At 44.1% G+C, this 15,275-nt stretch overlaps 3 protein-coding genes across 3 annotated transcripts; 2 read left to right on the top strand and 1 right to left on the bottom strand.

The window, feature by feature from the left end:
- Nucleotides 1-212: 212 nt before the first annotated feature.
- On the top strand, nt 213-1,280 carry K441DRAFT_269155 (uncharacterized protein). The gene has a single exon (XM_067640867.1). It carries the CDS (start codon nt 390-392, stop codon nt 1,035-1,037), a length of 648 nt encoding a protein of 215 aa, XP_067499274.1. The 5' UTR covers nt 213-389; the 3' UTR covers nt 1,038-1,280.
- A 187-nt stretch (nt 1,281-1,467) lies between these two features.
- On the bottom strand, nt 1,468-3,433 carry K441DRAFT_689810 (uncharacterized protein; the record flags this gene model as incomplete). The annotated part of the gene is made up of 8 exons (XM_067652335.1): nt 1,468-1,518; nt 1,576-1,674; nt 1,722-1,976; nt 2,011-2,328; nt 2,405-2,605; nt 2,888-3,013; nt 3,084-3,362; nt 3,395-3,433. The coding sequence occupies 8 exons, from the start codon at nt 3,431-3,433 to the stop codon at nt 1,468-1,470; spliced, it is 1,368 nt and encodes a 455-aa protein (XP_067499273.1).
- Nucleotides 3,434-6,990: 3,557 nt separating this feature from the next.
- Nucleotides 6,991-8,687, top strand: K441DRAFT_618905 (uncharacterized protein). Its single transcript, XM_067645851.1, has 2 exons — nt 6,991-7,547; nt 7,604-8,687. Exons 1-2 carry the CDS (start codon nt 7,081-7,083, stop codon nt 8,442-8,444), a joined length of 1,308 nt encoding a protein of 435 aa, XP_067499272.1. The 5' UTR covers nt 6,991-7,080; the 3' UTR covers nt 8,445-8,687.
- The last annotated feature ends 6,588 nt before the right edge of the window (nt 8,688-15,275 follow it).

Genomic DNA, 15,275 nt, shown 5'->3' with positions numbered 1-15,275 from the left:
TGCATGAGTTGGCTCTTGTGGATTCATGTGCCTAAAACGCGGCGAATTGGTGTAAAATGACGCAGGACTATCGACTCATAGCCACTTTCAATCTTCAATCTTTCATCCCTAACCACGCTTTTACTCTCCAATTTGCCAGACATCAACCGATTACTCTACTTTGACTTCCACTTCACCTCCAACCACCCTCCTGCTGACCCCCAAGAACTATGTCCCAACCACTTCCCCTCGTCTTCAGCACCGCCTCTGTTATGACGGGCGACGCCTACTCTACCCCCACCTCCATCAACACCCTTTTCGACGCGCTGGAAGAAACTGGAATCACCACCATCAACGCCGCCTAACTCTACAGTGACTGCGAGACGCTCCTCGGCTGCGGCTAAGTCTCCATGCGGGGCTTCGCCATTGACAGCAAATCCCCCGGCGACTGGGTGCCGGGCTCCTTGGAGCCCACGAAGTTGCATGAAGGCGCCTACACCACGCTGCGCACGCTGAGCATCAGCAAGCCCTCGACCTTCTACATCCACGGCCCCGACCCCGCCTTGTCCCCCAGAGACCTGGCTGCCCACCATCGACTCGCTGCACAAGGAAGGCCCCTTAGCCTCCCTTGGCCTGTCGAACTTCAGCCCCGCAGACGTCGAAGCCATCCACACCTTGCGCGTGCAAAGCGGCCGGGTGCCCCCGACAACCTACCAGGGCAACCTCTCCGCCTTCGCGCGCCACTCGCAGAAGACCCTCTTCCCGACTCTCCGCAGGCTCGGCATGTCCTCCTCCGCCTACTCGCCTCCTCGCGGGCGGCTTTCTGGCGCGCGCGTCTGCTGCCGAGCTCGCGGCCCCTGAAACTGGCGGTCGCTCCGCTGTCAATCTGGCCGACCCAGAGGGCAGGAAGGGCGGCCTCGGCTTGTACCGCCAGATGTACAGCGAGCGGCCGGCCCTGGTCGCGGCGCTGTGGCGTTGGGCGGAGATTGCGCGTGAGGCGGGCTGCAGTTGTCCCGTCGAGCTGGCGTATCGCTGGGTTTGCTAACATGCGGGGTTGAGTGGGAGAGAGGGGATAGGGTTACGGTCGGGGCAAGTAGGCCTGAGCAGCTGAAGAGGACGAAGGAGTGGGTGGACGAGGGGGGGTTGGGGGAGAGGGTGTGTAGTTGGTGGATGAGCTTTGGGAGGGGATTGGGGGGGTGGCGCCGTTGGGTAATTTTAATAAGTAGGAGGAAGGGGAAGGGGCATTAGGGGAAGATATAGGGGTTTTTCGTAGTGAATGATAGATTATCGGATTTGAAAGAATTTTGTTATGTCCAGTGGTTCGGTGCTATTTGAGCAGTCATCCCGCTACGTTATGCCATTTGCTTCGAATTATGAGTTTATCCGATGCCTATGCCGCATGCAAAAACCCTCAATCTCAAAAGATCCGCTTGAGCTTTTTTTTATTATATAGCACATTTTATCCCAGACCATAAGTTGTAAAGCTCTTTACATGTCATGTCGCGCGTTCTTGCTCGCATGACGAATGCGCTCACCATACTATTAGAGGCTTAGCAGAGTGCTTAGGCCGTGAGTGGGAGGTTGGCATAAACTGACGTAGTACAGGGTGAAGGGGATAGTTATGAAGAGTATCGACAGTCCTCCAAGAAGGGAATTGCCAGGACCAATGTCGAGTCTGCGGAACAAAGCTCGTGCCTATTGAAATCTCCGTCCAGATATAGGTAAAGACGAAATAGACTTACAAATAGTGGAAATACCATACCAAACAAAGAACGAAAGAGACCGTTGCCTGCACATACTGACGCCGCGTGCGCTGGATATGCCATGCCCAGATAAATAAGCACCGCGTTGAACAGGGTGATCACACCAACGGTAAAGAAACTGGAACCCGCAATAGGAACAATCCAGTGAATATTTGGACGGGACGCCCAACCATACCAAATCGGAAGGGCAAACGCTCCGAAAAATGTCGACGGAAGAACTATCTCCTCGGCTTGCTGAACCGCGGAACCTGAGCAAGTAGCACGGCACCGTGGTGAGGCTAGCGACAAAGATACCCAAAAAAACCGACCCCTGCTGGCCAATATTGAATCCATAAATTCCGCCAAATACCAGCGGGAACGACTCGAACCACATATACAGCAACCCGTACAAGAGCGCGATGCACAGATCCAGCAGGAAAACAATGGACTCGAAGAGCGTCAGCGTAAACGCCCTCCCCAGCACAATCAAGTGATCCCTCGCCGTATGCTCCGCCGCATCGATCTCCGACTGATTCTTCAGCCTCCTCTCCCCCGTCGCCTTCCTTAACCTCCTCGTCCTCCAGTACAAGATATTTGCTGGATTGGTCTCCGGCATCAAGAAAATAGCATTACGAGCACAAACGCACACAGCCACGTGAACTCCCAAATGGTCCACCGCTAACCTTTTGCCTGGGCCGCGAACGCGCCCAGATGCAGATCCCGTACGCGATCTTCGACAGCGGGTACATGTCTGCAATGGTGGCGCCGCCGGTTGCGAGAACGGGCCTGCCGAAGAATCTAGTGAAGAACCGGAAGACTAGGAGCATGGCCATGTTCACGGCGTAGCCGGTCGGGAGTTGCAGCACCACGAAGGCGAAGAGCGTCTAGAGGTAGATCCCGCTGCGCCCGACTTGCGGCATTTCGGACATGGGGAAGAAGAGCATGGGGCCGAGGCCGTAGCCGCTGTGAGGAGCGCCGGATGGTGTTAGCGAGTAATGTTTTAGCGAGGGATGCTTTGTGATGGTGATGGTGATGGTGATGATTGGACGAGAATGGTATCGGTTCTTTTTTCTTTTAGAAATTTGCGAGTTGTGTGGTTGGTATTTTAGAAGGTGGGTTGGGGGATTTGCTTACAGGACAAAGATCTAGAGACCTAGAGTTGCTACGATCTCGCTGGCGCCGAATTCTTCCACGATACTTTCCTCGCCGGGTGTGTAGATGGCGCTACCCACGTAGACTGCAAAATTGAATATGCATATTTGAGTGGTGACCAACAGCTTGCGATTGCTCAACTAGTTCCGGGGATTCCGAAGCGCACCTTGGCATCAAAAGTCTCCATCTTGAATAGATCAAGGATCGCACCTCTGAATCATCTGGTCCATACCAGTCCACTACATAGACATCTTTCCCCTTCTTACCGCAGGGATTCACTTGGTTCAGATTCTGCTTTTCTGAACCATCCACAGCTGCATTACTAGAAGAGCTTGGGTTTTGCGCCTTTTCTGCCCCACTATTCGCGTCGGTGGTTGGCTGCTCATCAGACCCAGCATTGCTATTCTGCTCTCCAGACGCTGACGAAGTCGCAATTGAGTCTTTCTGAACGCGCCGTTTCCACAGCGAGGGATCCACCTCATCCGGAAACTTCAGAGTCTGTTTCTAGATATTAAGCGCACAAAGTGCCCGAAGACAGTGCCGCGGACATGGTCCTGCATGTTGAATTACAATGGCCGCAGCGAGTGTTTGATGAAGACAGCTGCGATAAGCTCAAACAACTGCAATAGCGAAGCTTGCTGTTGTATGAAGGAATCGGATTTAGGTGGATTTAGGTGGATTTTGAGACCGCTAAGCCCGAGAGTTACATTAGTCCCCGGAGGCTGCATTAAGTTAGTACTCACTCTGTGATCAGTCTTTTGTTTCTGCTTTCGCAGGGTGTTCTGCACGCTGTATCTTTACGTCTCGTTGTAAGTACTTGTTGATCTTGTTGATCTTACGATGTAAATTCACACCTATTCGAGTAACAAGCACTGTCAATTAGGTATATGGTACAGTCCCACAATGAAAGGGTATCAACCCGCACCGTTTGACCAGCACGGCTAACACACACTTACAATGAGATACTAAGAGACGGTGTACTTGTAACCTTGCAGCTGGATAGAAATGCACTGCTCATCGCATCCTTATTGCGGCGAGGGTGGATCGAATTGCAAGAGGCTCCTGCAGTCATGCTCCGAGTTAAACTTAAGTTCACGAACGCCATCTGCACGGCCCGGTCCCCCCACGCACGCGCCTGGTAGAATAAAGCGTCATTCAAATTAACGGTATCCGGCCATAGAAACCCCATCCTCGCTTCGCTCGATTAAGTATACCAAGTAGAATTGTTATCTATGTGAACTATCTACCTAAATGTGAATATTATTCGAGCGCGCCTCCATGCCATCCTGCACGAGCTAGACGGATTCCTGTCAGATTCCTGTAATAATACAAATAATACACGAACCATACGTAGATATAGCGACGATGATTACCTGACATACCGTCACCACCCCCTTAACATCCCAAGTCAAAATCACATCCCGCGTTGGCATTCTATAGCATGCACCAAAAAGCAGAGGAAGCTCCCCCGCGCATTAATATGAAGAATGGCAGTTTCCCAGTCTTTGCAAGATCCCACAATAGCTTGGGGTTGAGAGGGATGTTTAACCAGTTAGCTCCAGAATCGCCTCTGCGGTTCCGAAAATCCTTAACTTGTTCCCATAAACACGCCAAAAGCCTGAGTCAAAGGGTGGCATCAGGGTCATCGAAGCTTTCTTTTCCACTTGAGGTGCGCTGAAGCTGGCTGTAGCCAATCCAGTGTGTGCAGCTTTTATCCGGTCTATCCCAAGCACCTTAGGTGGTCCTTCGGGTATTGGATCCTCGTCCGCACTAAGCTCCATGTTGCGCAGCTGATCAAACATCGTCATATGGGCGTAGCGTCCGCCTTTTGCGGCCTTTGTGGCCCCAGATTTCTTCTTCCTCTTCTTCTTGCCAACTTTGACTTCCGCAAATGCTTGTGGAGGATTGGACGGTATTGCAGGATCTACGAATATGCCGGATGATGCGGACATTGAGGGCGCGGTAAGGGTTGTCGTTTGCTCAGGAGCTGTGGTGAGGAGGCCATCGTTCGCAGGGAAGCCATCGATACGAGGCAGTTGATCCTCTGGGAGTAGAGAGATACCTCCAGCATCCTCGGGGGCTGTAGTGTAGGGTCTGTCGTCGTCAGAAGTTGAGATATCTTTGATATAAGTCCCTTCAGCTTTGAGTTTTGCGGATAAACGAATCATAATATTGGCTGTCAAGAGGCTATCATAGCCTGCTTCATGGAATGCCTCAGTGCCACGGTATTTAAGGTGATCTCGGTGTGTCTCTATGAATCATCAGCAAAAGAACCCTAATTAGTAAATGGGAAGTTAACGAACCTATAACTGGTGATTTCTGTCGGCGTAGCCTTTCTTCTATTTGTTCAAGAGAGGAAGCTGGGTTAATGTCTCCGCAATTATGAGTTGCCATGTATTTGGTGTCAACGACCACGGGAAACAGCTCATGTATGGCTCTCTGGAATCCATGCACTGTCCGTGGTAGCTCACCAATGAAGCACTGGTAGAAGTACACAAGATCAGTGAACATATTGTGCCCAACAAGTACCGGCCGTCGCGCTTTCAGGTTCTCCCGAGCCCGACCAAATCGAGCCCTAAGGTCGTCGAGATCAACGAATTGAGCATCTCCGGAATGGCTCCGAGCAAGAGACTTCACATCCAGTTTGTTGAAATCGCCACCCGCCATAGCCTCCACAACCCAACGAAAGCCTGTTTGCTTCATAATCTGCTCCTTCACTTTTAGTTTCCTGCCATGCTTGATATTTGCTTCCCGAACCTCATCAAGGGGGATGATTTTTATGAACGTTGGCTGGCTGATTGTTACTAATTCAGGGAACTCGGCTCTAACGAACTGGTGAACAAGGCGCTTTTCGAATCTGGAAAGCTCGGGGAGAGTTTGCTGCACGCCAACGGCGATACTTGATGTAATATTCAAATATTCGTCCTAGAAGCCATTAGTCTCAAGGTTTCCTTTATATCACCATATCGGAGCATACAAAGGGAGATAGACGAGAGGAGTTCCACAGTGTGTTCTCTGCCAGTACATGAATGAATGGATAGGCTTCATACTTTTCCAAGTGTTTTCCATGCAATGATTTTTTCTCGAACCCTCTTAACGAACTCCAAGGACTGAATATCATCATCCTTCAAATATAAGTCCTCAATATTTGTCTTATCCAAACGATCATAGGCCAACTTTTCGGCCAGTTTCGCCTCATCACGAGATAGATACGGGACACCCATTGTGAATGGGAGCTCCATTCGGAAACCATGGTTCAAGAGAAATTCTACAGCACCACTTTGGTATGCAAATATTCTCTCAATATCGAGCCTCTCTCCAACCAGAGGATTGAGGTTGAAATTGTACGGTCGAACGGTATAGACATCTTTTTCGAGGTCCTGCTCGACACAAGTGAGGCCAACCTGGAGAACTTGGTATCGTTCTGCAGCTTCTTTCACTTCTTTGTAGCGCTCCTCTAGGGTTTGTTTGTGTCTGCTTGAGTTTGGATTTTTGCTTGGCACTCCAGATAGTTCAAGGTCTAATGAAACAAAATGGGCATCCGAGAGAGCTGTAAGAATGCCCAAAAGACGGGACTGGAAAGAGTTGCGGTCAACTTCCATGATTGACAGTCATTCATGAATCTGCAGGAAGATATAGAGGGGGTGAGGAAAGGTATAAAAGTCTTGTTGCGCTGCACTCGGCACGTGGATCAGCCGTTTTTCCTACACAGTTTGGAGTGCGTTGCTGCAGGAACATGCAAAACCGAAAGACTGGTGAATTCTGTGAGAGATGAAAGTTGTTAGTGTTGGAGAAGGAAGGCTGCTTTTGACAGCGGAGATCGTTTGTCTCGATTTTGCATGAGACGAGTAGCCTAGACAAACGTTTGGCAGCTACAAACGGGCTCTGAGTCACTGCAGATACCAGCGCCGGCAGGAGTGGTTTTATGTAGAAGATGGGACGACTTTCTCCTTAATATCAAAGACTAATAGCCTGACTCGCTTGAATCGCTTGCAGTTGTAGTCAAAACGTCTAACGGCTAAGACGCCGAAAACGTCAAAGCGGAAACAGGCGTTCTCCGCGTAGTGTTGATACTCGTGAAATTCGCTGTCCAATGCCGAGGTACGAAAGGTTGTGCATTCCAGCCACGACAACCGTCAACATCCTGCTCTCGAACCATGAGGCTCCTCACGACACTCCCCTCGCACGCTGAATAAGAACTTACAACATGGCTGTCTCCTACGAGGGCTCGCTATCGGCCTCGCACATGCTCTCGCCATCCGTCACATCACTCTCGTCCAGCCGGCAACAGTCATCTCAGATTGCAAAAGCATATCGACAAGCCGCACAGCTTTTCCTAACGCGACGTCTACCTGAAGCGCTCTCCACGATTGAACCTGTCATTACTCCTCCAGAGACGGAGCATACCAATGGCTCACAGAATGGAGACTATCATGCCCTAGCTCCGGTAGCAGCCGTGTCGCGGGGAACGAGAGTCAAAGTATGGAGTTTCTATCTGACCTTCCTTAATTCGGTGATAGAGCTGGGTGCAGAGGAAGGCAAACATGCTTTTGGGAGTACTAGGTGGAAGGCATTAGTTGCAAAATGCCGTGACGGCAGTATTTGGGAAGAGGTTGTTCGCGATGGATATGGCGGAGTCGAGGGTAATGTCGATGCAGACGTGGTTATCAACTTGTGAGGATACGCGCTGTGCATCTCAGCAATATCATGAGCTAACTAGATATTCCTAGAGCAACACTCCTTCTCACACACTCTCCCTCCCAGAAACTCACTCAACAACGTCTTGAAACTTACCTCTCCGCTTCTGCTCATCCTACCTTCGACATCTCATCACACGTGGAATCTTCCATATATCAACAGAATCAGCGGCGGCCCAGTCAGCATAACAATGGCACTAGCACTCCGCGAGACCTGAACACCAGGTTAAAGTTACTCGAGTTATACACACTTCATGTCCTGCCACGGAACGAAGAATGGGATTACGCTCACGAGTTTATCAGCATGAGCGAAGTGCTCGATGATGAGAGGAAAGAAGCTTTTCTTCTTGCATTACATAGCTTAAAGGAGGAGAAAGAAGAGACAGAGGTGCGTGAGGCGCAGCTGCGGCAGCAGCAGCAAGAGCAGCAAGAGCAACGGCGGAAGGAGACAGAGGCTCGACGTATGGAGCAATCGAGAGCAGAAGATGAGAGGCGGAAACGAGAAGAGGAGAACAGACGTCAACCTCGAAGCGCAGACGAGTCACTCAGGAAAGCTCTACCATCAAACCACCAACAACCGACTTCCACCTCCTCTCGGGCCTCACAACCAGCAAAGAAGGCCGTGAGTCCACCTCCAGGCCTATACAATCGTGCATCGTCTCTATTCGCAGCGATGCAGACTCTGATACTCAACACTGCTCAATCGATGACCAACAACCCTATGGCTTTGCTTCGTACCCTCCTTTTTATTCTTGCATTTGCATTGGCGTTTGGGCGGCGAGATCTCCGCGAACGAGTCCAGCGGATCCTAAGGAACGCATGGGATAAGATTCGCCGTACTGTTGGCATGGGCGTTAAGGTTTCCTACATCTGATATTGCACATCGATCCGGATTTGGCGAAATTTTCCATTTTTGGACGAACAGAATGGTTATGCGATCATGTATTATATCCACGCGATTAATGTTTGAAGGAGGTGTTCCGGAAGTGGCAATGTGGCTCTGCGAAGCGCGAGCACTAATAGCAAATACGGATCCATTCTTTCGATTGCTATTTATTCACCACTAGCACGGGGAGTTCATAGAGAATAGCAGATGATGCAAACTTGTCGTTCACAGTCAAATTGTTGCCGACCGAGGTCTATGATACAGGGTTGTGTACGGCCAGCTTCACCCCCCCCTTTAGAGTACCTCCCCACTCCGTGCACGTTCCCACTCAATGCACGGCATTTTCCATACAAAATCCCTAACTTTATACCCTTATAATATAACCACTATTAAAGCTATTATTATAAAATTTTATAATTAGAATATTTATAACTATATAAATATATTTTTAGCTTTATATTATATAAATTAACTATTTTTAGCTAATTATATAGCTTTAAATTTAAGATATTTTAAAAATATTAAAAAAATTTACTAAATAGTTTATAATAAATTTAATATTAAAGCTATAATAATAAAACTTTAAATATATAATTGTAGCTAGAAGCGTTGGACATATCGCGAGGACGGCCAACGCGCTAGTGGTAAGCGAACCAATAGTGTAATGGCAGAATATGGCAGAATATGGCAGGACACGGCCAATACGCTAGTGGTAAGCGAGCTAATGGCGAGGTGGCAGAATATGGCAGAATATGGTAGGACGCGCCTAATATATATATATATGACGCGCGTTATAAATAAAAAAATAATAATCTACTAATAATACCGCATAGTATATATTATTGTAATATATATATTCTATACGTTATTAAAGTATATTAACACTAATTAGTAAGCGCGCATAAATTAGGAAATATATATTAGTTTAGAAAACGTCTAATGCTCTACCTTATAACGGCCTTATTTTAGTTAAAGAGAGTACTAAGAATAATCTAGAAGCTTAATAGCTTACTATTACCTATAGACCCTTATTACTGCTAAGAATTAAACAATATACTCTAGATTTGGAAGGATATTGCTTCCTACCTTATTAAAAGTTAAGTTTTTAATAACTTATATTAACTACCCTTTCTCCCTCCTTACGAATACTATAAATACTCTCTCTCTATAAACACCGACACCCTCTATTAATAACCTCTTTATAACTAGATAAGATGGCTATACCTATAAACTAGAAGGCAGAGGTAGAGCAATAAAAGAATAGAATTAATATATAAACTGCGACTAATAATGATATTATAAACTATATTTAGTTTAAGACATAGGAATACAATAACGATAACTCTGTTAACAGCGCTTTATAGGACTACTTTTAAGAAGACTTTAAAGAGTTTATTATAGATATATTCTCTTAAGCTAGTACTAAAACCCTTAAGAATCTTTTCTTCCTTCTTTATAAAGGAGGAGTATACGTATATAAGAACGATAAACGTACTAAGCTTATATAAGTTTTGGCTAATATACTACTTAAAGAAACTTAATATAAATAGAGCTAAGAAGAATTTAATAAAGCCTATAAGGAGCAATCTAATAGCACCTTTAAGTCTAATATACTTACTAATGTATTTATACGTAGCTTAAAATACAAAACTGTATAAACCCTTATACCTTAATTAATACCTAAAAGTATACCTATAACGACTCTACTAATATTTTAAATAACTCCGCCTTTAAGTCCACTACTTCTACCTCTATAGGCTACAATACCTACTACTATTATACCCGTTACTATAGTACCTACTTTTATACTAGGGTATAGAAAGGAACTAGTGAATATAGCTAAGTTATATACGGACGACTAGAAATACAGTAGTACTAGCGGAAACTTTAACTTTAAGTTAATAATCTTCTATAATATCTATAATAGAGCAGACGTTCTACCCAATACCTACCTTAAGGCTCTTTTACTTATACTATAAGGCCTAGCTCTAGATTACTACTATAATACTAGACTTACTATATTTACGTTTAAGGATGTTAGCGACTTAGTTAATCGAGGCATGAGTACGGCAAGAGGGACGCGCAAGCCTATATAATTAGTAGTCTATAAACGAGGATCTAAAGCTAGAGAAAGGAAAGGAGAAGAAGAGCAGCGCTGGTTAAAGTAGGGTTCTTTTTATACGGTCTTCTAGTCACGTGACCGCAAAGTTCTACCAAGTTCTGCTAGGTTCTACTAGTGCCGTAACATTACCCCCCCCTCTATAAAAGCCTGCCCTTAGGCTTTATAGTCCGTATTATGCTTATAGGGCGTTCTTATCTTTATATTCTTTCGGTAGCTTATCGTCTTTACTATACTAATACTCCATCCACTTGTTTAGGTACTTTAGGGGTCTTAGTTTATTAGGGTAGCAGTTATAGAATTCTTAAAGCTTATAGGGACTGCTAATAAAGTTCTATATAGGGTATTAGGTAGGATCTGGGTTATAGCCTTTCTAACTAACGTGGTACTTTAGCGTTTTCCTTACTAGTTTATAGGCTAGTACTTTTTTAATTTCCCATTTGTTGTCGCTATTAACTTAAATCGGTAGGGGAGGTTCGTTCTTTTATTTAGGTAATAGGTTATTTATAGCTTTCTATAGCTTATCCGGCAAGAAAACGGGGTAAACCTTAATTAAATCCGGGAGCTTTACTTTATACGAGTTACCTATCTTCTTAAGGACCTTATACGGTCCCGCTATCTAATAGTCTAGCTTACGGCTAGGCCGTTTCGTCTTCTAGTTCTTTATTATAACCTAGACCATATCGCCTACGGTAAAGTCGGGTTCGCGCCTATACTTATTTACCTACTATTCCATTAATTTCTGGGCCTTTTTTAGATTTATATGGGCTACCGTCTAGGCTTCCTCTAAGCGCTTAGCGTACTGCTAGGCTTCCTTATAAAACAGTTTCTCGCGTACAGTCTATAGTCCTTCTGGTCTATTCTAGTTAAAGCTTATTTAGGGTAAATACCCCATTTCTAGTTAAATAGGTGCAAATCCCGTAGAGTTATAGGGTAGGGTCGCCTAGGCGTAGTCTATTAGGGGTAGTAGTTCGCCCTAGTTATCCTAGAAGTAGTTAATAAAAGGCCGGAGTCTCTAATCTAAATATTAATTCACAATCTCCGTCTAGCTGTCTGTTTAGGGGTAGTATGCTATAGAGAGCTTTAGCCTAATACCTAGGATCTAGGTAAACTCGTTCTAGAAGGCTAATATAAATTATAGGCCGTAATCGGATATAATAGTATCTAGTGGTCCGTAAATACGGTAGATATAGTGGATATATAGTTAGGCCGCCTCCTTGGCATTAATATTCTTATAATAGGGAATTAAGAACGGGCGCTTGCTAAAGCGGTTAACTAGAATTATAACTATATTATATCCGTCGCGGTCTATTAGTAGCTTATAGAAGTCTATAGAGATATGCTACTAGGGGCGGTTGGGTATCGGGAGAGGTTTTAATAGTCCTAGGATCTTATCTCGTGGAATTATAGATCTATAGTAGCTGTCGCAGTTCCGTACATAACGGTTAATATCTATAATTATTCCGGGCCAGTAGTAGCGGTTACTAATAATCTTACGGGTCTTATTTTTTCTAGGGTAGGCCGTAAAGACCTAGGTATAAGCTTCGGCAATAAGCTAGGTCCATAAGTTCTATTCCTTAGCTACTACTAGCCGTTCCTAGTACTTAAGTAGTCCGTTTTTAAGGGACTATAGGCTGGCAATATTCTTTACCTTTTTACGGTATTCCTATAGAGAGGGGGTCGTTTAGTTGGCCTGTAGTAGTTTATTAATAAGGTTAAGTTTAAAGGAGTTAATAGGATATATCTTGGCGCTTAAGGAGTCTGTACTTAGTTCTGCCCGTATCCGGGGGTTAAGGTATTCTAGTTATAGTAGTGTTTAGGTCCGTAGTAAGATCTTTATAGCCGTCTAGTTATTTAGGTCTTACTTATACCTTATAAAAGCATCCGCACGGTTTATAGCGCCTAGTCTATATATAATTAAAAAGTTAAACTAAGATAGGGTATCCGCCTAGCGTGCCTGCTAGGCTATAAGGGCCTTAGTTGTTATAAAGTATTCTAGGGCCTTATAATCTAAAACTACCTTAATTGGCTTAGGGGTCCCCTCTAGCTATATACGCCAGTGCTAAAAGCTAAAGATAATAGCTAGCATTTCTTTATTATGGATATAGTAATTCAGCTTAGCATCTATTATAGTCTTTAAATAGTATATAATAGGGTGCCACTCTCTATCCGGTTACTTTTAGGAAAAAACACTAGCTATTACGCCGTTTAAGGTATTAGTTTTTAGTATTAAGGGCCGTTCTGGGTTAAAATAGGCAAGTAGGGGAGCCAATACCAGCTGTTTCTTAAGCTTATTAAAGGCCTGCCTATATATAGCGTTAAAGTAAAAGGGCTGGTCTTTTCTAGTAAGACGGTTAAGAGGCTAGATAATCCTGCTATAGTTCTTAATAAAGCGTTAATAGAAGTTACAAAACCCTAAAAAGGATTATACCCCCTTTACGGTCCGTAGGGGTGCCCACTAGTTAATTACGGCCGTTTTCTTTAGGTCGGTTTTAATTCCGTCTATACTAATAATAAAACCTAGGTACTTTATACGCTTAACACTAAACTCTAACTTCTTAATATTGACCTAGAGGCCAGTCTTATAGAGCCGTTGTAGGACTTTATAAACATACTTCTCGTATTCTAGCTCGTTCTTAAAGTAGATTATAATATCATCCAAATAGGCCGTATAGAAATTGTTAAGGTAGTTAAAGAGTACATTATTTATATACCGCTGGTACGTAGCTAGTCCGTTAGTTAGTTTAAAAGGGAGCACTTTATATTTATACGTTCCGTAACAGGTCTAAAATATAGTAAGATTTTTAAACCTAGGGTTTATCCTAATTTAATAAAAGGCCTAGCGGATATTAAGCTTTATAAAGACCTTAGCTCTACTCATTCGGGCCAGAGTTTTATTAAGTAGGGGCAGCGGATAGTGATCCTTATGGGTTATATTGTTTAGCTTATAGTAGTTAATATAGAAGCGGAGTCCTCTATTTAGCTTTTTAATAAAGAGAATAGGTAAGGTAAAAGGGGCTTAGCTAGGCTTAATAAAGCCCTTATTTAGGTTATTAATAAAATACTACTTTATAGCCTGCAATTCGGTAATAGACTGCTTGTAAAGGGGGCTAAAGCTAAGGGTATTTTCTTTACCCTGCTTAATCTCAATCTTATAGTTATATAGTCGGTAAGGTAGAAGTATATTAGACGCTGCTTTAGAGAATATATCCTTAAATTTCTGGTGTTAATAGGGCAGCTTTTATTCTACTAGTTCCTTATCTATAAGCTCGCTTTCTTGTCCGCTAAGCTTATTTCCCTTTTCCTTAATTATTTAATTAATTTTGTATAAGCTCGTTATAAAGGCGATAGTATTAGGCTAAACCAAGTTCTGGTAGAATCCTACGGCATTAATATAGCAGACATTAACTGGTAGGAGGTCCGCTAGTTTCCTTATAGCCGTTTTCCGGACCGTATTTTGCGGTCTAGGGTTTATAATCTTTCTTAGCTCCTATTCCATCTTCCATAGGTTATCCCTCCAATCTATTAGTTTAGTATAACGTTTAATATCCCTTGCTGTTCTTTATAGCTGTATAGGGCCTAAGCTCTCTATAGGGGGCTTTTCTAGGTTACTATTAACTTCTTAGGTCTTTAATGCGGGTGGCGTGATATAGGTAGTCTGGGGGCAACATAGTATATAGATTTATTACAAATTAAGCTATATATCTTTCTTAAAGGCCTAGTCCCTACGCATAGAATTAGCCTAGTAAATAGTATTAATTTAGGGCTGTATAAGGTTTTCTATTATAATGCTAATTTCTTTTATAAAGGAAGGGGTTAGGGGTAGGGTTTTGGGCTAGGTAAGCCGTCTACTCTATATATTAAGCTATAAGCCTAAATAGGCTAGCTATTTTCGCCCTAAGATTATATTATAGCTACCTAGGTCTATAATAAGGAAGGGGGCGTTATATTACCTTTATCTGTTAATATAGAGGTAAATCTGCAAGATAGTCGTAATAGGTGGTCCTATCCGCCTATTATACCCGCGAATAGGAATTAGTTTAGGCAGTTCTTTAATAGGTACATTTAGAAAGTTAGCTAGCTTTACGGCATACTAGGTATCTATTAAGGCGAAGGTATTTACTCTAAAGTTAGCTAAAGCAGAGGTTAAAACTTGGTATTTATTATAGAATAAAGTACAAGGGATAGTGTAGCTTTTTCTACTAACTAGCTAACCTAGATTAACATCTAATATATTAATCCCTTTTAACCCTAGAGAGGAGTCTTCCTCTAAAGTTCCTCTTTTTCTAACTCCGCGCTATCCTCCTGGATTAATAAAACCTTATCCACTTTCGCGTTTATTAGGTAATCCCTTATACGGTAACCTTTCTATCCATAAGAGAAGTAAGCTCCTTAATTACTAAGGGCCTATATACGGGGGTTGCTATATATAGGCCGAGCATTTACTAAACCCATAGTAGGGCTGGCCGCACGGCTAGCTACTAAATTGGCGGTAGGCTGTACGGGTAGTGCTACGGGGGTTACTAATCGTGCCGGGGCATTACGGGCCGTTCTTATATTGCTTGTGGTCTGATTTAAAGGGTTTCTAGCTTTATACCGTTCGGCGCGTACCTTAATTTAGTAGAGGCCTTAGTTAATAGCCAAGCACTAGTCCGTAAGTTCCTTTAGCGTCTATATAGTAGTAAAAACTAGCAGTACGG

The sequence above is a fragment of the Cenococcum geophilum genome, assembly GCF_001692895.1.
Source record: "Cenococcum geophilum 1.58 unplaced genomic scaffold K441scaffold_53, whole genome shotgun sequence".
Taxonomy (NCBI): Eukaryota; Fungi; Ascomycota; class Dothideomycetes; order Gloniales; family Gloniaceae; genus Cenococcum; species Cenococcum geophilum.
Note: the sequence above shows the minus strand (reverse complement) of the source record. Positions and strands in the feature narration are given on the sequence as shown.